The following is a 25,713-nucleotide window of genomic DNA, read 5'->3' as shown; positions in this document are numbered from 1 at the left end:
GTTTCCACATCAGCAGAGGTGGGGAATATGCTCAGGACCCACGTATTTTGATTCTGTTGTAGCTAAGGACTGAAGTGGAAAAGCCAAGGGGACAATAATAACAGAAAGAAAAATTACAGCGATTGTCCCCTTCTTGGAGATGAGAGAACCAAGAGTCAAAGAATTTAAGGTCACGTAGCTAGTGAGTGGGCTAAGTGGGGTTTGCTAGTCTACACATGTAACCACTCCTCTGTGTTTTCCTCCATCAAATAAAAGCTCCTGAAGGAGAGGGCCTCTGGGTGACATCACCCCTTAACTGTGCCCAAGAAAAAGGAGTTTACAGAAAGCTTAGGTCTTTCTCTGGTGGGAAGGGTTCTTCTCTAAGGAGACATCAGCATGTGAAGCCAAAATGGATAGGGTCCACCGACGGCCTCAGGCCCCTCAAAAAATCATCTTCCACACCTTTCACCGTTTGCTTCCCTTCCTCATAGCAGCCAGCCTGGGCTCAACTAAAACCACCTTACGAGCCGCCATTGCAGGCTGAGAGCTGCCGGCTGGGACAGGGGAGTCCCACCTCTTCCTCCTCCTGCTTGTTGCTTTGCCTTGTTCTGGTAGAACCAAGGTCCTCTGTCACGCTGCTTCAAACAGCGCTGACTCTGAGCAGTGTTTCCCCGTTTTGTTGGGTTTTGAATAAGGCACGCCCTCTCTTTAACAAACTAGCACAAGACTCGAACACCCCTACCTGCCCAGAGTTCCTCATTCTTTGCAGACACACCCCCCCCCCCCCGTTCAGAGACCACCCGCTGTGCATCTCCGAGGCCACCAAGATCTCCCGTCACAACCAGAGCTGACAGCTGTGAAGCCTTGAGAGTGGGATGCTGTGTTAACTACTAACATAGACTTTTCTTAGTTCATCTTGACAATAACGCCATGAGTCATACGTATCATCTCGTCTCCGTTTCACAGACAAGGAATCAGGTCTTAAAGGTGTTGAATAACACGTTTGGGATCACAGTGCAGCCGGTGGCTTGAGCCAGGGTCCTAGCGCCCAAGTCCTGACCTTCTATACATAACCCCGTGCTTCTCGGTCAGGGTGAGTTTACTCTCCACAGGACATTCCGCAGTGTCTGGGAAATTTTGACTTACACGACAGAGTGGGGGAAGGTACCGTATCCGGTGATTCAGAGGCTGAATCTGCCTTTTAAAGTGCCCGTAGCTCTCCCCCACTCTACACCTCTCCCCGCCCATCAAGGACACAGAGCCACACCACACCCCTCCTGGAAGATCCCTGGTTTGACTTTGCCCAAGGCCCTACCTCCCCTTAGCAACGGAGGTGGAATCTGTTGCCGGAAGGTTCTTTCTGCCTGTGGAGAAGCTCCAGTGTGTGCATACCAACGGCAGGGACTCCGTTGCCCTGGGTGTGGAGAAAGCAGGGAGCACTCCTTGCCCCGCTGATCGGCTGTGGGCACTCTCAGACCACCGCAGCCTTCCCGCTTCCTTTCTCCTCTTCCTGCTCATCCTCTCCCGCCACCGGCACCTGTTCTCTGTGAGACTGGAGGCTCTTTCCATGGGCGAAGCCCGAAATGCTGCAGACTGTAATAAAAAAGAAAAATGGAGAACTTCTTAAATTATTGGTTTAAAGACTTTATTTATTTGACAGAGGAAAAGAGAGAGCACAAGCCAGGGGAGCAGCCAAGGGAGAGGGGGAAGCAGGCTCCCTGCTGAGCAGGGAGCCCCATGTAGGGCTCAATCCCAGGACCCTGGGATCGTGACCTGAGCCAAAGCAGAAGCTTAACCAACTGAGCCACCCAGGTGCCCCAGTGGGGAACTTTTTTAATCATATAAACTATGAGGAAATCCTCTCCCCCCACACACACCCCCACAATCTCCCTGAGCCTCAAACTCCTCTTAGTTTAAAAAAAAAAAAAAAAACGAAGTAACAAAACCTACTTTTAAGGGATTCGTGAAAATCAAATGAGGATGAATATGTAAAATTGTTTAGTGGCATGCCTTGTCCCTGATAAATTATTCAAAAGGCTACTTCTTGTGAAATACCAATGAAGAAAAACTTACAAAGACAGGACTTGGCTGCAGAGGTAGGAGGAGAGGAGCAGGCAGACAGTGGTGGTGATAATGGCAGTCTTGGTAGTAATGGCCTTAGTCACTAGATGCTGCGGGATGGGGCTATGTCTGCAGAGTTACATGCATTCACTCATTCCATATGGGTAAGGTCTGCTCCTATTCCCTGGGGCAGCCTCCCACAAAATGCTTCCCTTCCCCCTTCCCTGCCTTCTTTTCCTCTGTAGCATTTAGCACTATATGCCACTTATTTTATTGATTGTCTTCCTCCCCTACTGGGAGGAGAGCTGCTTAAGGGCAGAGACTGGCTTTGCTCCTGTTGCCCTGGCGGCTGGAGCATTGTCTGACATATGGTGCGTATTGGATCAATTTCACACAGGGTAGGCATTCATGAAATGTTGGTGAACAAATGAGCCTCCATTTTACAGATGGGAAAACAGAGGCCAAGAGGGGCGAAGGGAATTGTCCAAGAGCACACAGTTGCTGAGAGGCAGCCGGATTTCTAGAGAGCCTTAGCCACCAGGACACAGCTCCTTGTACAGCATTGACCTTGTGCCGCAAATGTCCTTGTGGCTCATACTTAACACCAGCCCTAGGGGTGGCCCGTCCTCTGTCTGGGTTCAGAGCTTTGGAGTAAAGGTATGGGTGGAGGTGGACCACTTGGAGATCTGGAACCACCGACCCTGATTTCCCGTGCCTCCCTGTGAACTCCAGATTATTTTTCATCGCAGACAGTTCCGAATAATTTAGCACAACATGTGGGGTAGAATTTGTCTTTGCTGTGCCTCATAGTGTTCTGTTAAGGGTAGACTTTGTGCTCAATATCCTTGTCCTGGGCTCCGTTTCAGCCCCAGAAAAAGCGTCTTGCCTCTAGCTTTCCTGAGAGGTGGGCCAAGGTAAAAAGCGACTGGCTCCCAATGTTTTCTATGTAATTTTCGTTGCTCCCAATGTTTTCTTTTTTTTTTTTTTTAAGATTTTATTTATTTATTTGACTGACAGAGATCACAAGTAGGCAGAGAGGCAGGCAGGGAGAGAGAGGAGGAAGCAGGCTCCCCACTGAGCAGAGAGCCTGATGTGGGGCTTGATCCCAGGACCCTGGGATCATGACCTAAGCCGAAGGCAGAGGCTTTAACCCACTGAGCCACCCAGGCACCCCGCTCCCAACGTTTTCCATGTAATTTTGTCATCTTCTCTAAGTTACAAACAAAAATAGTTTTAAAAATATTACAAAACTACAGAAATATATAGTTGGCCCTTGAAGAACATGGGGTTGGGGGTACTGAGCCCCTGCATAGTTGACAATCTGCATATAACTTTTGACTCCCCAAAAACGTAACTTACTCAAAGCCTCCTGTTGGCCAAAAGCCTTACTGATGACATAAACAGTCAGTTAACACATTTTTTATTTTAAATATATTCTATACTATGTTTATGCAATAAAGTAAGCTAGAGAAAAGGAAATGTTAAGACATTCATAAGGAAGAGAAAATACATTTATAGCACTGCACTGTTTCAAAAAAAAAAAAATCCATGTATAAGTAGACCCACACAGTTAAAACCTGAATAATGGTCAACTGTACTATATAAATTGAACTCATCCTCCAGTTTGCATCCACCCACCGTTAGGTGACAATTCCATTAGTATTTATCTCTGGGCATACACTGACAGATAAATAATTGTAAACAGCAAAGTCATCATACCATTCTGCAATATGTTTTTTCACTTAACATTATATCTTGTTCATCTTTCCCTCTTGGTGTATATAGCTCTAACTGACATGAAGCCATATAGAGTTTCATTGTATGATGGTACCATCATTCTTTTAACACATCCCCTGTTGCTGGACACTTGGATTTTTTGCAGCATTTCACTGTTACGATCATTTGTGTCCTTGTTCGGGTTTTTCCACTGGACCAATCCCTAGAAGTGGGACCCTCTGGACCAAGGGATAGGCACATGGCAAGTTTCTACAGATACTACCCAATTGCCCTTTTGTACTTCCATCGAAAGAGGAGGTGCTCTGAGCTCGGCACTTGGTAGGACCAAAAATCCTTCTTGAAGATGGGGCCTACAGAGCGTGCCCAGCATGGTCCCCCATCTGCTCTAGTATTTGGGGGTTTTATGTGCTCCCAGAGCAAAGAACAGCTCTGATGGCCCAAGAGCTGGAGCCGGACCAAGTAAAATCCCTTCCTCGCTACCTTCTCCAGCAGCCTGATGGGTTTCTCGGGAGCTAGCCATCTGAACGGTTTCCAGGGGAGCTGGGTTGCCATCCACCCTGGCTGGGTTGGCACAGGGACCACACTTAGTGACAGGGGCCGGGGAATTAAGTCATCAGTCTTCACCTGCCAAGATCTGGTGGGAAAGGTAACACAAACTGGAAATCCTGTGTCTGAAAGCAGCTCAGGGCTTGGCAGGTCACAGAACCCTCGCACCTTGCTTGGCGCTGGCAAGGCAGAGTTCTGTAACAGGCAGCTTTTCAGACTCCGAATTCCAAGGTTGCCGGCTGGTAAGGGGGTCTGACCTGTTTATTTATTCACACCCATCTGACTTCAAAGCAGTGGGTTTTTTAATTTAAAAGAGGTATCAAAATCTACCAGAACACTTGTTGCAAATGTAGTCTTGAGCTCCACTCCCCTAAGTCCTGAGGCAGTAGGTCTGGGACAGGAACTGGGACTCTGCATTAATTTTTTTATATTAACATATAATGTATTATTTGCCCCAGGGGTACAGGTCTGTGAATCATCAGGCTTACACATTTCACAGCACTCAGCATAGCACCTACCCTCCCCAGTGTCCATCCCCCAGCCAACCTTGGGACACTGCATTTAAAGAAGCCACCCAGGTGACTCTGAAACAGATGCTGTCAGGACCCCACTCTGTTTTATTTTTTTAATTTTATTTATTTGTCAGAGAGAGAAAGAAAGAGAGAGCGTGCAAGCAGGGGGGGCGGTAGGCAGAGGGAGAAGCAGGCTCCCCACCGAGCAAGGAGCCCGACACAGACTCGATCCCAGGACCCCAAGATCATGACCCTAGCTGAAGGCAGATGCCCAACCAACCAAGCCACGCAGGTGTCCCCCCACTCTATTTTAAAGTGAGCCTTCGCCATTCCATTCTGACTTTCTGGGGACAAAGCACAAGCTAGAAGGTACCACACACTCTGCTTGTGACCTGCTATTGGTTCAGTGTAACAAGCCGTGATGAAATACGCAAATCTTGTGTTTAGGTTTCTCCTCTCGTTTTCTTTTCTTTCTTTCAACAGACTACATCCTTAAATGTTCTCTGTCTGGGAATGTCCTATGTGTTTTCATTTCAGACTGCGCTCCAGGACTTCTCCTTGCCCTCTCATTTACTCCCTTGATTAGACACCATTCCTTGGGGGATTAGACTGTGTTCTGGTATCTTCCCGGTAATCCATACTGATCTGATAACGTGAGCTGTCTGCAGTCATAGAATCAAAATCACAAACTTTCACAGAAATGAGTGAAGGCAGTCAAAAGGTACAAATGTCCAGTTATAAATAAATAAGTCCTGATGGGGTGCCTGAGTGGGTCAGTTGGTTAAGCATCCAACTCTTGATTTCAGCTCAGATCATGATCCCAGGGTCATGAGATCAAGCCCCACATGGGGCTCTGCACTCAGTGCAGTCAGCTTGGGATTCCCCCCCCCCCCGCCCTTCCCACTGTTCTCTCTCTCTCTCTCAAATAAATAATCTTTTTTAAAAAAATTTTTTAAACCCCGGGGTGGGGGGGGTGCCTGGGTTGTTCACTGGGTTGGGCGTCTGCCTTTGGCTCAGGTCATGATCATAGAATCCCAGGATCAAGCCCCACATCGGGCTCCTTGCTCAGCATGGAGTCTGCTTCTCCCTCTCCTTCTGCCCCTCCCCTGCACTCCTGTTGTCTCTCTCTCTGTCAAATAAATAAAATCTTTAAAAAAATTTTATTTAGTAAGATAAATAGTAAGTCCAGGTGATGTACAACATAAGGACTGTAGTTAATAATAGTGTATTGTATATTTGAAAGTTGCTAAGAGAGAAGATTCTAAAAGTTCTCATCACAAAAATTGGAACTATATGCTGACGGATGTTAACTAGACTTACTGTGGTGATCATTTTGCAAGATATACCTATATCCAATCATTGTGTTGTACACCTAAAGCAAATACAAGATTATATGTCAAATATATCTCAATAGAAACAAAATACAAAAAGGCTTTTGAATCATCTTAAAAAAAAAAAATTTTCACAGACTCAGCTTTGGGAAGGTTGGAGAATCTCTAGTGCAGGTTCAGAAAAGGAACTGAGGTTCAGAGGGGAGAAATGATTTATTCCGTCTTCCAGGAGTGGGCAGCAGAGCTGTGACTGAACTCTAGGTCCTTCCCTGTCCAGACCAATTACTTTTTCACTACCCTAGTAAACACAGTTTATAGGAAGTGTACAATCCGTGGAATTTCACAAAGGAAATGAAATATTTGACCAAGGTAAAAGGGGAGTGGCCTGTCCGGTGGGGTGTGGGGCAGGGGGAGATGCGTGAAACCCCTCCCATGGGCACAGAATTGAAACGGGAGTCAAAAACTCGGTCATCAAGGTACACAGTAGTTCATTGCAGCATTTTCAGAATCAAAACTCGTGCAAAAATCCATGAGGAACAAAACTTAAAAACTGTATAAAGACAGGATCCATTTTACTGACCATTTCCTTTTTGCCCTAGGCTTCAATTTCCACTGCACGTGCCCCTCTTCCAGCGACAGGGACAGAAATTGTAAGCAGACATGTTTGGATTTTAACAGGAAGTCAGTGTTGAGCCACTGTTTTCCCAAAATATGTCCTTTGGAGTAGGCTGGAGCCAGGTGGGGAAGAGGTTCTATCGTCCAGGTGTCTCCTGTATGGTAATTCCTACTACACTTAAGCAGTTAAAGATTTTCAGAAGTGCTTCAGAAACGGCTAGACTTACTTGCATACAGAATCCTTTCTCACTAATCCAGAAAGGATACTTTGTAAAAGTTCCCTCAATTCCCAGGCTGGGATATGTGTGCCACTGGCAAGGTGGGGGGAGAGAGATCTGAGGGCTTTGGAGAACTCTGGATTCCCAGCTCCTCCTGGGCTAGCAGCTGCTTTCGCCATCTGTGTGGAGGGTGAGGCTCGCCAAGCCCAGGCTGTCTCAGGAAGCCCGGTGATGGGCACAGACTGAGAGCAGGAAGGGAAGTTTGCATGGCCAGGTTCAGTGTTTTTATGCTTTCTAAGAACTCAGTCCTGGCTTTACTCTCATCAGAAGCAGGGAAATGGGGGGCACCTGGGTGGGTCAGTTGGTTAAGTGTGTGCCTTTGGCTCAGGTCATGATCTCAGGGTCATGGGATCGAGCCCCACACCCGGCTCCTTGATCAGCAGGGCATCTGCTTCTCCCCCTCCTTCTGCCCCTTCCCCTGGCTCGTGCCCTCTCACGCACAAGCACACTCTTGCTCTCCTCTCTCCCTCTCCCAAATAAATAAATTCTTAAAAAAAAAAAAAAAAAGAAAAGAAAAGAAGCAGGGATATAGGTTGTTGGCAGCCTCATTTATGTTGATGAGTGGAGAAGTAGAGAACAGGACAGAGCAAGGCTGTGCTTTCTCTCCCTCGTTCTCTGAGTTCTTTGGTCCCCTGGCCAGGGGCTTTACGCGCTCAGGAACAGCCCTCTGGTTGATCTTCGATCAACACCTTCCTGGATGTGTTATGAGAAACAAGCAAAACCAAGCTCTTTTTCCAAGTTCACGATACAGGAAAGTACCCAGACCTTTGCTGTTTCAAGTGTGGTCTGTGGACCAACAACATCGGCACCTCCTGGGGCTTGTTAGAAATTCAGAATCTTGGCCCCAGCCCCAGATGCAGTGGACCCAAATTATCATTTTAAGAAGACACCTGGGGGACTTGCATGCCTGCTGAAGTTGGAGAAGAAACCGCCTTTGGAAGTCTGGAGAACTAATTCAGTCCCTGCCTTTGTCACTGATTCCCGTCATCATCCATGTCCTTGGGCAAGTTGTTCATCGTTTTGTCTTTCTTTCCAGTTCTCCACGTGCAGGTACCACACTGCCTTCCCCTCCAGACACGGCAGGAGGCACCAATGAAGACTATTTCGGGGTAAATGAGCAATAGAAGTAATAATGATTACTTGAAAACTTAATTCTTACCCCAAAACTATATTTTGTAGCTTGAATTTGTAAGATCTTGATGAAATCCCCAAGCCATGTCTTTTTCTATACGTGTATCGCCTCACACGCATTCACGGATTCATCCATTTTCCCATTCTGTCCCAACCCTTTCAGTTCTTCATGCCGTCTACCCATCCTTCTGACAGCCACGCCGTCTACCTCTCCTTCATTGTATCTTTTCACCCCCAGTCATCCCAGTCATTGCTCCGTCGCACATGATGTCATGAACTTTTATGCCAGGAATAGCACTTTGTCAACTCCCGGCTCTGTGTAAGGTCAGTCAGATCTTGAGAAGAAAGGATCCCAAGCTTAAAAGAGGCTGTTGTATACTGCCCCTCAAATCCATAAACCACTTTCATCCAGACTTTACCCTCCTATCAACCTGGCTGACCAGGGTGGGAAATGCACCCCTAAGTGGGGGAGGGAGGCTTGTGGACAGGCAGGTAGGATACATGTGTAAATGTGCCCAGGGATGGGCACTGAATTATTGCACTCCTGCCCCACTCTCAGGTCAAGCACTAGACCACCACCAGGCTGCAGAAGCCCCCTTCCCCCCTCCCTCCCCTCCATCCCTCCCTCGTCTCCAAAGCAAGCACTGTCCTAACCTCAAACAGTTTGGATTCGTTCAGGACGGTTTTTGATCTTATATCCCTGGGATCGTACTGTTTGTGTTCTCCTGTGTCTGGCGTCTTTCACTTTCTGACCTTCACCCGTGCTGTTGCGCGTAGCAGTAATTTATATTTATGCAATAGGAAGTTATCCATTAATGAAAAGGGTTTTGTGAATTGTGGCCGCCGGTTCAAAGCGCCGCTGTGTGGATGGCTCTTTCCCTCTGTCTTTGCCTCCTGTCTGTCAGATCTCTGACTGTCAGCCCTGTGGCTGTACTCTTGTACTTGTACTCTTTCTACTCACCCAAATAAAAGGCAGAAAGTAGGAGTTCTGACGTGGCTGCTGTGTGACCTTGGGCACATTATTCCCACTCTCTGTTACCCACTTGAAAAACTTGCATCTCAATGCGGAGCACTTTCATCTATGACAACAGAGAGAGAAGTACTTGCAAAGTGACATACTGAGGGGAGAGATAGCGAGAACATTCTATCTGACGTCTCGGCACTAGCACTGTTCTAAGCTTGGTGTCCTGACCCCTTCATTTTCACTGTCACCAGCAAGGAGGTGGAGTCCATGCCTCTTCCCATTTTACAGATGAGGGAACTGAGGCACCATGCAGGCCAGGGTCTTGCCGGTGGAGGCATAGCTCTGGGAGCCGGAGCCGGAAGGTGAACGGCAAAGCCAGCACTCTTCTCCACTCTCCTGTGCTGCCTCTTGGGGGAAGGGGGATTTATTAATCCTGCAGACAAGCATGGGAGGGATACTTTCAAACCCAAAGTGGACTGGAAAAATCTCCCCCTGGCTGCTGTTTGCCTCCCTGTCCTCACCCCTGTGCTCCAGTGACGCAGCCCTCCTGTCCCTTCTGAGAGCACTGGGAACTTCATCTGGTACAGAATGTTCTCGTTCCCTCTGCCTGGAATGCCTTCCCCCACCCATGGCTGGCTCCTTCGCATCCTTGAGGTGTTAGGATAGTTATCACCCACCACGACAGGGTTCTTTGCAGGCGCTCAGTCGGGGTACAGCCAGTCTTTAATTCTCTAGGACAACAGTTGCATTTCCTCCCTCCTGGGATTACTCCCTAGAGCAGCTGTACTGATATGTGAATGTCGTCCGTCTTCTCCGGAGTCACCAGAAAGCATCTGCTCCCCAGAACCTGGCTTTGTCTAGAATCTTTAAAGAGACCAAACGAGTCTCAGAGGCCCTGGCTGCCCGCTCTCGGCCGCTGGAGAGCCACTGAGCTTCTGCCCCGTGTTCCCTAAACACAGACTCCGGTGTGGTCTGCTGGTTGACCTGGGTGAATGGATTCTGGAAAGCAGCATGGGGTCAGCGTGAGCCCAGCGCAAACCCCGGCAAGCAGTCTTCACCTGGTTTGAATTTTTTATGCATCCTTTCAATTAGCAATAGGCTTTGTGGCTATGTGGCCACAATCCCCCACGGAGCTGGGTAGGAGTTAAAATTGACCCCACATGTTTCTAAAAATGTCACTTCCTGGGCTCCCCCCCTCACTGCCTTTTACACGTTGGTCTTTATTGGGGTAACTTTATGAGGGAGTTAATGAGCCATTCAGCAGATAGGAGGCGAGGGACCTCCCGTCTGCCCCAAGGTTTTGATCTTGACCAGGCGCTCTCCGGTAACTGTCCTGGGTGTGCCAGAAAAGCGGTTTTAGTCCTCTTGTGCCACTTGTCACTTCCCAACTACTCTGGCTCAAAGGCAAGTCTCTGGGATGAATGCTGCTAACAACCAGCGCCTCTGTTGTTGGGGAAACCGGAATTGGTCACGGCCTTCTTCAAAACCCGCTGGTTGTGAGGCAGCTGTTCCTTATTTCGGGCCGGTCTCACCCAGTGGTTGGGGACAAGGAAAGAGCCCTTCCCTGGAGGGGGATCCCGGCGGGCAGCGGGGTGGTGCGAAATTAGAAGCGGGCACTTCCCCCGCCCCCCACCCCCGACCAGCCTGCCTCAGCCTCCCTCTGGGCAGCAGCTGCCTGAAGAAGATGGTTTTTTGCGTCTGCCAGCACTTTTCCTGGAACCCCAGGAGCAGATGGCGGACACGTTACTGTGAGCACTTATGACCAGCTCGTCCCTCGGGACCCACTAGACAGGCTGTGACCGGAGTTAAGGAAGGAAGAGAGCAGGATTTTGCAAGCTTCCGATGGGAGGAGGAAAATAAGGCCGTGAAGGCCCGAACCACGGGGAACTCTGGAAACCCACTGAGGGGGAGACAGACTGTCAGGAGTGCGTGAGCTGAGGGGAGTTCAGAGAGACAACAACTTTGGGGTTCCCCGATTTGGGAGACATCGCCACTCCCAGCCTCGTGGGACACACTCCTTCTCTAGAAGGACAAGGTGTCCGGCCTCTCTGGTGGTCAGGCTCACGTGTGCATGGTGGGGTGAAGCAGGGTTTACCCAGCTTTGCTGTGAGATCAGGAGCAGAGTCCTTCTGAGGCTGTGGTCTGCGGCTCCCCCAGGACTGGGTCTGTCTGGATAGGAGTCCTCAGCTGGGGCCGTTCTATTCCCACAGGACATTTGGCGGTGTCCGGAGATACTGTGCATTGTCACACCTGGAGGGGTGTGCTGCTGGCGTCTAGTGAGCAGAGCCCAGGAGTGGTGCTAACCATCCTGCGAAGCACACAACAGCCCCCATACAGGAAAAAACAAAAATTATCCTGCCCAAGACGCTAATAGTACCAAAGCTGAGAGACCCTGAATCCATGTCTGAGGGTGTGGGGTTTCCTGGAGTCGAAGCCCCTTTAGTTGCTAAGAAGATTGGTCCTGAAACTGTCACCACTCTGGCCCTGAAACTGTCACCACTCCTCTCACCCTCAAGGGATATGAATCACCAGAGAGGCTCCAGTGCAAAGGCAGGTCGGGATTCCGCAAGTCTGAGTACGACGCCTTGGCCACTGGCCACAGGTCACACTCTTAGTAGTGAGGAATTTTGAGTGTACCCATAATTCCTCCCATAGCCTCTCCCCTCTCCCTCTCTTTCCAGCCCCAACCCCCACCCTTCCCTGTCCTGCCCTGTTCGAACATTCCGTGCCTTGTCACTGAGAAACATGTGGTGTTGGTTAAACCCCACTGCCCAGATGACAGCTTCTCTCCAGCTGTTGCCAATTTGAAATTCTGAGTGTTGATGAAATCAATGGACTTAGTTGGAAAAAGGATCCCAAGGGACCTGATCAAACTACCCCTCCCCCACCACACACACATACACACACACTTGAATCAGCCTGTCCCTCAAAGACATATTTTCGCAAGCTCTGAGATACTTAAACGGTGAGAGCTCACGACTTTGGGGTTGCTTAAGCTTGGTACAGCTTCCCGGCGCTTCCAGGCTCTAAACCAGAGGTTGACGGTTTCTAGAAAGGACCAGATAATAAATATTTCAGGCTTCGTAGGTCCTATGGTCTCTGACATGACTGCTCATTCCCGCCATTGTAGTGGGAGAGCAGCTCTAGACCGTATGGGGGTAGTCCTGTTCCAATAAAACTTTATTGACAAAAGCAAGTAGTGATCTGAATTTGGACCAGGGGCTCTACTTTGCAGACCCCTCTTCCAAACAATTCCTATTCATGTCTCTGCTTCAGGGGGAGGAAAAAAAAGTCAGAAAGGGAAAACCCTACTGCGAGCGAACTAAATCATCATTGTGAGTCGTAAATGTCTGGAAGGCTAAGGTGAGCAGTTCCTCTTTCTTTTTACAGAAATGTAAAATGGGGATGCACTGTTTAGTTTGGCAGAAACACAACTCTGTCCTTCTGTGCCAGTTTCTTTGGAGGGGAGGGATAGGACTAGGAAGGGCAATAACTAAGGAACAGAAAGATGCAGCGAAAGGGCTGCGTTACCTTGAAGTCTGCATTGTCTTCTCTCTGGACTTGAGCACACATATACCTTCTGGTCTCAGAATAAAGAGAGGGAGGGAACACCGCAAAAATTGCCTTTCTTCCATCACACCCAGGGCATCCTTTGAGGGTATTGATTTTTCTTGCTGTCCCCAGCTTCTCTGAGACCTTCCATTGGCAGTGCGGGTTTATTGCACATTCTGACACGCTGGCGTTGCTTACAGAAGCCCGGCTGTAGCTTTGTCCTGACTGTTTAACCACAGAGGAGCACAGGCGACATTCCACGAAGCCCTCTCCTTGTTGGGGCAAGGCCTGCAGTGCTAACAGAAGCCTGCAGCCCCTGGGCATTTGCTCTGGGCCACAACGATCGCTGGGCTAAGGATAAATGGAAGCCACTAGCTTCACAGTCCCCATGGAGCATGGCTCACAGATTCTGCATTATTTGGGGAGGAAAAGACCCTCTCCGCCTAGTAAGAAAACAGAGTTCCCCTGGAGAAGGAATGACTTTGCCTCCATGGCTCATGAAGTCGATTGGGATTCTGCAGGCAGGTTTTCCAGCATGTGTTGGGGCCCTGTGATCATGCCAGTGTCACCTGTGGGGTCAGACTCTACAGGCTCCAAAGGGGAATTGAGTGGGCGGTCTCCGCCTCCCCCACCTCACCTCGCTTGCGGGCACACATGTGCACACATCCCGGCTTGGGCAGCAAGGGAAGTAATGTGTGTCTGTTGCAGCAGGAGAGAGTGACCTGGGAGAGCCGCATTTGGTTGGACTCTGTCAGTAGCCGGTGATTGGATACGGAGACTCGGGCTGCACACAGATAAATGGAGTAAAGACGTGAATTTCCTCCGCGTAGAGAAGTAGTCCCAGGTGCAGTTTGGAGGCGCAAATTATTTTAACAGTGGCACATCTTCAGTGAACATTGCCATTTCTCTGGCCTGGGTGGGGGGTTGGGGGGGGTCGTCTTTCTCAGATTCTTTCATTCATAGGATCTATACCTTCAAGCATTTGTTTGCCTTTACAGTTGGCTGGGTACAAAACTCTTGGGGCACGCTTCCTTTCGTTGGCAGTTTGCGGTCTTGCTTCCTGCTTTCTTCCTGCATGTAGAGTACCGCAGTACCAGGCGGCCAGTTGAGAGCTGGCTAACAGGAGTCCATTCTTGCCCTCTTGGAAGTTCTAGACTACCCCAGGAGTTAAAGGTGCCCTAGAGACAACACAAAATTCCTGCAGCTGTGATAAGGCTTAACAAGGGAAAGTACATTTGTCCTCATCTAGTGGCACTACAACTTCCAAACTCAGATACTGTTGTTATACCCATTTTAGAGATGTGTCTCTAGAGGTTCAAAGATTGCCCCCAGTCACCCAGCCCCAGAGGTGGCTCTCCAGTTTGGCTCGCAGGGAGGGAGGGACGGTTTCCCAAGTTGAGGTGTGATCTGTGATCATCTCGGGGGCTTGGAAGCTGCTAATTTAGACATATCTCCAGAACTGTGATTAATAAGCCCAAACACTTTGTGCAGATCGAGGAGCTAATTATAAACCACCCGTTCCTCAGCTTTAAAATTGGAGAGGCCCCAGATGATAGGGCGCCTAAAGAAGCACCAGAGACAATGAGATTGACAGGTGTGACCATGTGTTTCTGTTCCCCCGGTTGGCAACCACCGTCTGAATTACAATTGGTTGTTCCTTAAGTCCTGGCCCACTCCAGGTCAGAGGGTAGCTGCTTTTTTCCTAGCTGTGGCAGTGTGAGGCTTCATTGACCTTGACTGCACAAATATTTACTGAGCACCAGTGGAGCACTCCTGGTTCTGGGGTAGTCTGGTGAGCAGGGAACATGATCCTTGCTCCCAGGGGACATCCATTCAACTGCAAACATATGAACTTAAGAAAACAAGTCAGGGTGGGGACCTTAGAAGTCAAGGCTACAAAGCAACTGGTTGTTGTGGGGGACAGCTTGCTACTTGAGAAAGAGCGATCAGGGCAGGTATCTCGGAAGAGGTGACATTAATGATGAAGAGAAGTCAGCAATGCAGAGGGGAGGGCTTTCCAAGGAGGGCTGGAATGAGCTGGCTGGTGGTGAAATGTATTGCTGAATCCGTGTAAACTGGAAAGAGCATTTGGTGGGTGATCTTGGAGGCCCTTCGGGGTCTTTAGATCTGCGTCAGGACTCTGGACTTTGCCAAGAATGAAATTAACCACAGAGACACCTGTTTAGCGGCAAATGCATGATTGTTGCCCATCGGTGGGCCACATTGGCCATTCTGTTCATGTTCTACGAGCAAGAGGACCCTGGAGACAAATCTGAGTTAATCAATCAGAAGGTTTATTCCTAAGTAAATTAATGTATTAATAATGTCTGCAGTGAGCAGGTAGCATTTGCAATCCCAGCCCCATGTCCCCGAGGGAGTAGCCTGTGTTTGGGATAAGTGAGATTAACAGTAGGCTGTGGGTTGAGCACCAGGACCCCTCCTGCTCTTGACAGAGCATTTTCCTGTGTAGGGGAGGGTTGAGATGGTTAGGGTTATCCTGAGATCACAACACGAATCAGCAAGATCACCTCCCAGTGGGACTGAAACTGCCCTTCTTTATGTTAACCTCCTCATCGAAATAAGAATCTGTTCACATAACGTGATGTCCTCAGAAATGACAGGCTTTGGGGCATCTAAAAGACAGGGTCAGGAAAACAGCTCGTGTGGGAATTTACAGTGTTTGCTCGCTTGTTGATGCCAACGCTGATTCCACTCCAGAGCTGGAGGAGAAAGCCCAGCAGAGATCACTGAGCCCACCTGTACAGCTTTTGCTTTTCCCTGTGATTTTGAAGAATTTTTTCCTTCCCTACTGGATGGAGTTCGTCTGCCCCGACAACTCATTCATCATCCTTGCTTGCCGACCCGTCCCCTCCGCCCTCAGGTTGGGGAGGTTCTGGAAGTGATTAGGCTGTTGTAAATCAGCTTTTATGATGTGTGTGTCAGAGATAAGCAGCAGAGAAAGGGGGAGTTAAAGAACTCATCCCCTCCTGCCCTGACAGTTACCCCAGTAATGGAATTAAAAAATCTATATGAAAGTACCATGGTTGGCAGAATGGTTTCTCTGCAGGCATATCCAGCATTTAAATGTGGCTCTGCTTTATTTTTCTGCCTTGTTATTGAGGTCTGACTTATATATAAGATAAAGCAAACAAAATATTAAATTGCACCTCAAGAAATTTTTCCGTGTGTATCCTTTTATAACCATCACCCAGATCTGGATATAGAACATCTCCAGCACCCTCGAAGTTTCCCTTTATGTCCCTTCCCACTGCCTTGATCTCTGCCACCAAACACAACCTCAGCTCTTGAACTCCATACAGATGGGATCACACAACATGTACTCTTTTATGTCTGCCAGCATTTTCTGTGACATTCATCCCTGTTACTGTGTATCATTGTTCATTCTCGTCGTCGTGTGGAATTCCGCCGTATGATGGTTTCTCAGCTGTGGCATGACTGGTCCTCCCGGGCTGGATAATTTTCTGTTGTGGGGACTGCCCAGTTTGTCCACCGTGAGGTGCTCAACAACGTCTCTCTGGCCTCTGTCCATTAGATGCCAACAGCGTACACCACCCACCCCCCTCCCAACCCCCAGGAACGTCCCTGAGCATGGAAAACCAAACCATTGTATATGCATACACTGCTCGTTTTAAGAAACTTTTTATTTGGCAATAATTTCAGACTAACTGAAATCAGTCGTTCCACAGCTATGCTCTCTAACATTCTCACCAAAGAACAGGTTCCAGAGGGATCAGATGTTCTACACAGTTGCCATGATTCCTTTGTGTTCTTCGGCATAGAACATTCCCTCAGACTTTTATGGTACTGGGAAAAAAAAAAAGTTTTAAGGATATAATCCCTTTTTTTTTTTTCTTAATAGAATTTTCCTCATTTGGGCGCTTATCTAATGTTTCCTTCAGAATCCGCTCGGGAAATGTTCCTGACTAGAACAGTGTGTGGGTGACAGTGTGTCCTTCTTAGGACCTACGTTGGGAGGCACACAGTGTCCAGTTCTGCCTCATCAATGATGTTAAGTTTGATCTCCCGGTCAAAGTGCTATCTGATTTCTCTGTTGTGTAGTTATTAAATATTTCCTTACAAACTAATATGGAGAAATACTTAACACCATGCAAATATCCTGCTCCCCCATCAAATTTTACCCCCTGACTTGAGCATAATTTGACTCTTGTTGTGAATCAATCTTTATGTACAGTGGTTACAAAATGGTGGTCTTCCAAATCCAGCACCCCCTCTCTGCTCAACATTGTCCTGTGTACAAGAGCCCAGTCTTCCCCATTTATTTATTGGGGCGTTTATGGACTTATTTCCTCCTTTTTCAATGGTTTATAAATCATTACTGTTTTAATGTTTTGATGCTCACGTTGCTCAGCTTTGGCGAGAGAGAACCCCTCATTTTTTCATATGTAATACTTCCTTCCTTTCTGGCGTAGTGAGATGTTCTATGCTCCTACCTTACCTTCCCTCCTCCTGTCCCGGAATCGGCCATCTCTCCAGACTCCTCATTCCTTTTAAGGGGGATTGGTATAAAATACATTTTACTGATCCTTTTTCCTGTTAATTGACATCTGAGTTATTTATAGTTCTAAGCTACTCTAAAGAAAGCTTCTCGGAATAGCCTTGCACATTTTTGGGACCTATAAACTAATTTCTGTTTGGTGTATAATCAAGAGTAACAATGAAAAATTGTAGCATCTCCACTCTGATTGTACACCCAACAGAAATAATCCATAAGTCCACACACGCACACACCCAAAAGGACACAAATTGTTCCAAGCAACTCATTGATAGTGTGTGTGTGTGTGTGTGTGTGTGTGTGTGTGTGTATTTAGCATAAACAGATACTGCTAAGTAGTTTTTCAAAGTGTTCATAACACTAGTTTTGTCCGGGGGTTGGAAGTTGTTGGCCCCCAGCAGCTGGGGAAGAAGAATCAGTAGCCTGGGTCATACTGGGCCATTGTAATCCAAAGGCATGTTTTCTGCAACCAGCAATGGCAAAATGGCTCATCTTCCAACAGGTAATGAGTGAAAATGCTGAGCTTTTACCACTGGGGCCATTCTTAAGCTTCTCTTTTGAGAGTGCTGCTTTAGGGCGGGCAGCATGGAAGCTACTCAGGTCAAGAATCCCCTGCTACTTGCAAAATGGTTTTCATTTAAGTGGTGCCATTGATAGCCTTTAGGGACTGCAGGCCCATTGCTAGAGAGATACCCACTGGTCATGGTGTTTTAAAAAGTGCCTCCCCCAGGGGAGAAGGAGTATCCCAGAGTCCCACTCACATCTTCTGGCTGTTCAGGGCCAGTTTAAAACCCTGGAGCAGTCATTCACTAAAGAGCCTGAGAGAGTAAATGTCCCTCAGTATACACCCAGGGAGCCACTTAGTGTTCCAGACATCTGAGCTGTGGAGCTCAGGGACGGCAGGTGCAGGGGGAAGCTGCTGGAGGCTAACAGGAAAGTGAGTTGCTCTGGTTTCAGGAGATTAGATGCGAGGCTCAGTGTTGATAGGAACTGTTTGGGCATGGCCCAGCCTGTGTCACTGAAACCTTCCATGTCCAGAATATCTGTGCCATGTACTTACAGTGCAGCCTTAGATCAAAGAGGTAATTGAAGCACTTTGTAAAGTGAAATTCTAAACAGAAGAAGCATGCATGAGATGCACAGTGGGCTCCTAGTGACTTTAGTGAGCCTTTGGAGGAATTAGTAACTAGTAACATATACCTGTGCAGATGCATTTTAACCAGGTGTCCTCTCTCGGTGGGCACCACCCCCCTGTGGAGTGGGGAGAAAGCTCTCCCAAACATTCTGAGAGCACCTTTGTGCAGTGTACAACTGCGCAACTGTATGCAGCGATCCCGGACAGACGGTGATTCCGATGAGCAAGACTGCACATTTATATTAACCTCCGTGGTCCTCTCTTCCCTCTCTACCCCCAGGCCTGTCCGCAGATGGTGGGGCCAAGCGCCAGGAGCACCTCTCCCGGTTTTCCATGCCTGACCTCAGCAAAGACTCTGGAATGAATGTCTCCGAGAAGCTGAGCAACATGGGCACGCTTAACTCGTCCATGCAGTTCCGGAGCGCAGAGTCGGTTCGCAGCCTGCTCTCTGCCCAGCAGTACCAGGAGATGGAGGGAAACCTCCATCAGCTCGGCAACCCCATTGGGTACAGAGACCTGCAGTCCCACGGCAGGCTGCATCAGAGCTTTGATTTTGATGGGGGGATGGCCAGCAGCAAGCTGCCAGGGCAGGAGGGCATGAGGATCCAGCCCATGAGCGAACGCACGCGGAGGAGAAGTACCTCCCGCGACGATGGTCGCCGCTTCCGACCTCACCGCTCCAGGCGTTCCCGGCGCTCTCGCTCGGACAACGCCCTGCACCTGGCCAGCGAACGCGAGGCCATCTCTCGGTTAAAAGAAAGGCCCCCGCTCCGAGCCAGGGAGGACTACGACCAGTTCATGCGCCAGCGGAGCTTCCAGGAGAGCCTGGGCCAAGGGTCCCGAAGGGACCTGTACGGCCAGTGCCCGAGAACGGTGTCAGACCTGGCTCTGCAGAATGCCTTCGGGGAGCGCTGGGGACCCTACTTCGCCGAGTACGATTGGTGTTCTACCTGCTCCTCCTCTTCGGAGTCCGACAACGAGGGCTATTTCCTAGGAGAACCCATCCCCCAGCCCGCCCGCCTGCGATACGTCACGAGCGATGAGCTGTTGCACAAATACAGCTCCTATGGGCTCCCCAAGTCTTCCACATTAGGGGGCAGGGGACAGTTGCACAGCAGGAAAAGACAAAAGAGCAAAAACTGCATCATTTCCTAATAGGCTTGGGGTCAGGGAATGGGGGAAGATGGGAGCTAAGAATGTACATTCAGAAACTTGCACTGTTTTCCATTGTAAAGCGCTTTCGGGGTGGTGGCTAGAGGAGAAGAGGGAAATGCTGGCCGTGGTGGAGGCAAGGTTATAGACTGACTCAATAGGTAGTCCCAGTTCTCGGCATGTTGACTATTATTTGCACATTTCACTTTGGAAACGCTATAGACTCTGGAGGCCAGGGTTGGTCCCCTCCTTCCCGTCAGTCTGTGTTGAGTCGCCTTTCGCAAGATGGCAAACTGTTTCCCGCTCGCTTATATCCTCTCTGGTTCTCTTACTTTTAGGACCCTTTTTCCAGTAAGTAATTTGTTTATTAGCCAGGACCCAAGACTAAGTTATTTACATGTCCATTGTAAATGCAATGTAAATGAGAGTTCTGATAAAATATTTTTGTATTTTGTAATATCAAAGGAATTTCTATATCGTAGGACTCAGTGGAAATTTGCATGCACGCCCAGCGTTGTCTTTGAGTAGTACATTCAGAGGCGGTCCAGGACCACCTTTTTTTTTTTTTTTTTTTTTTTATACAAATTTGTTACATGTCAGTGAGACCTTTTTCAAAGGAGTTTATTCAATTTGACGTTTTGTGGCTGAAAAAAAAAATTAACCATTATCACCCAAAGTATTTTATGCTCCATTATACCTTAAGGAGACATCCTTAAGTCTGCTCCCGCCCTTGGTAGAATTTCTTCTCTACAAAGTGATAGTAATTTTTTTTTTTTTAATTGCAAACGTAACTTTTGCCAATTAGAGAAACCAACCAGTGTCCGTAAACTCCCGTGAGCAACGCCGTCCCTGCTGGGAACATTGAAGTTGCTTGCTGTTGATCTGTCCCTTGGGGAAAATGAAAGTGACTGTGAGTGGTACCCGTCGTGTGATGTCAGCATGACGTTGTTTTGAATGTGGCATTATTTTCTGGTGCTCATGTTTCCTGGATTATATTATCTGCTTTCCTTTACCAAGGCAGACAGAACAGCTGCCTTAGCCTGACAACCGGTTGTCCTCAGTGCAAATGAACTTAAGCAATAGACATGTAGAAGGTCCTGCGGGGCTCTGGGAAGGACGGGGTGTTCTAGATCGTACGTCATGCGTGGAGAAGGAACAAGGGAATTCGAAAGCAGAAAGCAGGTCAAGGGTAGAGACTGAAGGGGCATATGAAGGAAGGTCAGAGTAAAGAAGAGCTTCGGGAAATGAAGTAGAGTGGGAGGTGACCGCTACCTTGAATAACCACCCCCCCCCCACCCAGTGCTTGCAGAAAGAATCCAGTTTAACACGCCCCGTAACCAGAGTGTCTGGGTAACCCAGGAAAGGGAGCAGCTTGGGAGATTTCAGGGTGATGGCTTTGAAGAGCAGATGCTGTTCAAAGGGGGATTTCCGTGTTGAACTTTGGGGACTGTTGGTCAGACAGAAATTGGGCTCAAAAGTGAGTTTGCTTGAAGAAGACATTTAACGGTTGTGTTGTTTATAGTAAAATAAAACTTCCTACCTTGCTTCAGTTCACAATGAAGCCCTTGCTTTCTCTTCCATTCTCCTCCTCCCTTGAATGGATTGTAGCAGTTGAAATAATCCATCGGAGGACCCTCCTTTAGTAAGATGTACTGTTGATGTAGTACACGGTGTAACTCAGTGGCCATCTGCCGTGGTGAGGTGAGCGTGGTCTCTTTTCAGTATAGTAGTTAATATTTTCTAGTATTTTTTTTATGGAGAGAATGTGAGATGTGGCTTTTCAGACACCATCCCAAATGGGTCTGGGGAAAAGAAGGCTGTAAAGGACGTGGAAATGGCACTCCATTCAGGATGTATTAAAATAATTTGCTTTTCAGGTATTAATATGACATTTGTCATTGTCACTGATTTAAAAAAAAAAAAAGCAATGCAAATGTTGGTTGTGGCTGTTTTCCGCATGCTATCTTCATATCTAAATGCTTCATTACTTATCCAAGCCTCCGGAGAATTAACTCTATTACGTTTGTATAGTAAGTTTGTAAACTGCTTGGCAAAACTGATTAAGAAACAATGTGCAACACCATGCTACTGAAGTGGCAGGTTTCTGGTAGAAATCGGGCGAGTCCAATTTGGAGTTTGGAGTTCCTTGATTGATGAGAATGAAAAGGCATTTTGGAAAAAGAAAAGAGAGACAAAAGTAGATCGCTTAACATAGCAAACAGCTGAAAATCATGTCTGTCCTCTGTGGCCTGGAATCCAATGAAAGAAATTCTCCTGGTAAAAGCTGCTTTCTAAATCCATCCTCTCCAGAAGTACCCCCTTACTTTCCCCCCATGAGGCTTGAGGCACCCTCCGCAGGAAGAAGAGGGTGGCCTGAAATCGACCCGTAGCCACATCCCATGAAGGGGGTGGGAGGACTAAGCGATTTCAGAGCTAGCTGCCCAGGGGGCGTCCGGCAGCTCAACTGGCCAGAGCATGAAATATACTGAGATGGAAGCCTCAGGGTCACACTGTTTCTAACCAAGGTCACTTCCGTGTGTTCCATTGCGGCTTCTCCCCACCCCACACGCAGCCAGGCGCCTTTCAGACGATGCCCACGAGGCTGGTTAAATCATCACAAAGGTGATGGGACCTCCAAGTGAATGCCCCGGAGAGAGCAAGATGTCATGGTCGTAGGAATCCTACCTGTTCGTGATGACTTACACCTAACATCACAGAACTCCGTTCCTGAAAACTCAATGTGTTCTCTTTGGAGGCAAGAACTTGGGATCCTCAACTTATCCCTCTGTCATAACCATGAGCTCTTCCTCGTCAAGTTTTGCCTGTGAGTGGGGCTTACACTCACCTCTTCCTAGATCTCCTTGCATCTTTGATAGACCGTTCCAGAAAAGTAATTTTTCCTAGTTCCCTCTCATCTCTAATACCTTGGGTTTGCTTTTTCTACCTCTCTTCATATAGGTCCTCTTGGCTTTTGGTGAAAATGACCACTTTGGTTTTCAGGTCGTTTCTTATCGCTGCTCAACTCAGTGGCAACAGAACGGGCTCTTTTCCAGGAAGAAGTAGCCATTGACGGTTTCCTGAATGCCCCTGCCAATACATATGACCCTCGATACTGTGAAAGATTTTTTAGCAGCCTGGTGGCATGGAGGGTGGCGTTTAGGTACCCTTCCTTCTGTCCTATAGTTCCGTGAAGGTGAATGAGGTGAGGGAAAGCAGTACCATGCTCCCAGGTCCTGCGCAGGTTCAAGGCAGGTAGAGTTGTTGGATTGTTGTTGGTTGTTGGTTCTTTCTACATTCACCTTCTCATCACTAGTCCTTCCCTTCTGTCCTCAGCCAGCCCAGTGAACAAGCAGTTTTGTCTTTCCAGGAGGGGACCACAAGACAGCTCTTGCTCTTTCTCTCTCCCCATTCTGTAGGATGCTTTTGCACTGCAGCAAACTGTATTTCCTTCTCCTGCGGTGGTTTTCCACTTCTTGGGTCCCCCTCACCATCGCTGAGTTCAGGTGCGGCCAACGATGACACAGACATAGCACACGCTCTCCCATTCCTGCAGCGCGGCTGGTAAAGCCAGTGAATCTCACCACACTCTCCCAGGGAGCGTGGATGCAGTCTCAGAAATCTTTGTGACGCTCCAAGCACCCAGGATCAGTGGGTTAGAACTGAGGTCATTTGATAACAAATCTCATTTGGGAACTGATTTTTATCTGTCTTTCCATCATTTGCCGTTGGCCCCAAATGGCACACCAACCTTGTAGGAAGCATCATTCGTAAATGACTGTGAGAGCCCCCAATTCCTTTGTGGATGCTAAAAGTGGAGGCTGACTTCTTAAAGCAAAACAAAGACAAATCCCTTGGGCCTCCTTCTGCATTCCCATGTTCTTGGCCAATTATTACAAGCAGCCTTCTGTTCATCGTTTTGCAGAGGTCAGATAAGAGGCCATCTTATTCTTCGTCTAATCCCACCTTCTAACCAGAAATAACACAAATATTTAAATTCCAAGGAGAAGTGCTCTTTGTGTGTTTCTGTCTAACAGAAACCAGATGCTAATGCCTAAGACAGAGGATCTATCTATGACCAGAGGAGAGTGGGAAATGAAACCAGTTATCTATTTCATGCCAGAAGAGTTGCTGTTAGCAACCGTTTAGCACCTTCAAGGCTTTGAAATGGGCTCTACGGACAGCCTTCCAGCTGTAGGACTCAGCAAAACCTCCTGATTTTGAAGGCGGCTTCAGATTGCCGCCTTTTGAGGTACATCTCTCAAAGCACAAGGGAAGTAGAAATGAAGCCAGCTTTGCCTCGCCTCCAGTGCTGGGTCCCTTGGGGCCATCAGCAGACACTGGGGCTTGTCTTGTCTGGCCACTTGGAAGCAGTTGTCAAGGTTAGGACCAAGAAAGGATTGGATTCCTTTTCCATTTTCTCATAACAGTAGCCCAGTCAACACAAGACTGCCATAAACCATGACTCACTGTTGGGAGCGATACTCTTTTATAAGCTTACTTCCTGCTGACAAAGCTAGCTTTCCCCAAGGGGAATTTAAAAAGGAGGGAGCAAAGTCACATCGTGTAGGAAAACATTTCTGGTGATTGAGATATGATGAATCTGAAGGATAGAAAAAAGAATTGTTCTATCCTGGCAGTTTTCAGAGACATCCCTTCACCCTACTGGGCATTTGGCCATCCGTGTTCAATAGGTCACTGACCCACCTTTTTAAGATTTTTTGGAGAGAGTTACCCACTAGTAAGGTCTGTTCTCCAGCCTCTGGTTAATACTCCCGTGTTTCCCTAAAGCATTTTGGTTCTACGATGGGCCCTGACTTAACATTCTAAGGTCTACAAGTCCTTCATTTTCCTTAGGAAATAAGGACTTTGACAGTTTTCCCTCTCCTAAACACATTCTTTCCTGCACAGGATTGCTTTGCCCATCTCGTGCTTTAACTCCAAGTGCATAAACAAAACCTCAGAGGGTCTGAGAAGGTGAGGCAGGCCAGACTCTGTGTTGTTTGTCGAGTGTCAAGCTTTTTGTAAAGAAGGTCTGCAACGGGCCTTTGGTGTGGGCTCTGCCAGAGACTGTTGTGAACACTTTGCTTGAGATCCGTGCCCTGTAAAATGGATATGTTTTACTGATGTCTGTAATACATTTGTAAACTTCCAATAAAATTTGAATAAAAGAAATGTTGCCAATCTTCTCAGTCCTCCCTCCCTTTCTGGATTTCTTGAAATTGTTGCCTTTGAGCATCTCAACAAGGAAGACAGAGGCTACACGTGTCGGGGGATGAGATTTACTATGAAGGATGAACCCGATGAAATTGGGATTTTTGAGCTTCAGTGCTATGGTCGTTTCAGGCCAGTTCATTCTGGCAGAGAACGGGCCCATGCCTGGTAGGATGTTTAGGTCAGCAACATCATTGACCTCCCTACCCACCAGATGCCAGTAGCTCCCCTCCCCCTGAGATGTGACCACCCAAAAGCTCTCCATGCCTCATGCCCATTAGGATAGCTGCTATCAAAAAAATAAAGCCTAACTGTGGGGGGTGGGGGGAGGTGAGGAAGCGAAGAAATTGGAGTCCTTGTGTGCTGTGGGGGAGAATGTAAAATGGTGTATCCTCCGTGGAAAAGAGCACAGCAGTTCTTCCAAAAATGTACACAGGACCAAGAACACAGATGGATTGAGCCCGGAGAGATCTAAAGCGACCCACAGGAGCTGGTGCGCACGATGTCTCGCCCCAAACAGATTCCAGTTATCATTAAGCATTTGAAGGATGAATCCTGGGTGGCAACTTCTGTATGTTTTCTTTTGCCCTGCTGTCCTTTAGCAATTTTTGTCAATGTTTTATTTATTTGTTTCAGGGGCACCTGGGTGGCTCAGTCGTTAAGCATCTGCCTTCGGCTCAGGTCATGATCCCAGAGTCCTGGGATTGAGCCCCTGTCGGGCTCTGTGCTCCACTGGAAGCCTGCTTCTCCCTCTCCCTCTCCCTCTGCTTCTGCTTATGATCCCTCTCTCGCTCTCTCTCTCTCCATCAAATAAATAAATAGAATCATTTTTTAAAAAATGATTCTATTTATTTTAGAGAGAGAGCACAAGCAGAGGAGGGACAGAGGGAGAGAGACAAGCAAACTGTCCCCTGAGCAGGGAGTGCAACATGGGACTCGACCCCAGGACCCTGAAATCATGACCTGAGCCAAGGG

At 48.0% G+C, this 25,713-nt stretch overlaps 1 protein-coding gene and 1 long non-coding RNA gene across 5 annotated transcripts in view; one reads left to right on the top strand and one right to left on the bottom strand.

Annotated features, from left to right (window-relative positions):
* Window positions 1-24,716, top strand: part of PRICKLE2 (prickle planar cell polarity protein 2) — a 319,612-nt gene extending 294,896 nt beyond the window's left edge. For all 4 annotated transcript variants that reach the window (XM_032867319.1, XM_032867321.1, XM_032867320.1 and 1 more), the window contains one exon: window positions 18,656-24,716. In XM_032867319.1, coding sequence (XP_032723210.1) covers window positions 18,656-19,530 — 875 coding nt within the window. In that variant the 3' untranslated portion in view covers window positions 19,531-24,716. The remainder of the gene's footprint in view (window positions 1-18,655) is intronic.
* On the bottom strand, window positions 16,504-19,346 carry LOC116873522. Its single transcript, XR_004383834.1, has 3 exons — window positions 19,258-19,346; window positions 17,184-17,232; window positions 16,504-16,531 (listed from the first exon to the last, which is right to left on the bottom strand). It is a non-coding gene; the product is annotated as an uncharacterized LOC116873522 (long non-coding RNA).
* Window positions 24,717-25,713: the final 997 nt, after the last annotated feature.

This window comes from Lontra canadensis, unplaced genomic scaffold (genome assembly GCF_010015895.1).
Source record: "Lontra canadensis isolate GAN:19392208 unplaced genomic scaffold, GSC_riverotter_1.0 scaffold34, whole genome shotgun sequence".
In the NCBI taxonomy this organism is placed as follows: domain Eukaryota; kingdom Metazoa; phylum Chordata; class Mammalia; order Carnivora; family Mustelidae; genus Lontra; species Lontra canadensis.
Note: the sequence above shows the minus strand (reverse complement) of the source record. Positions and strands in the feature narration are given on the sequence as shown.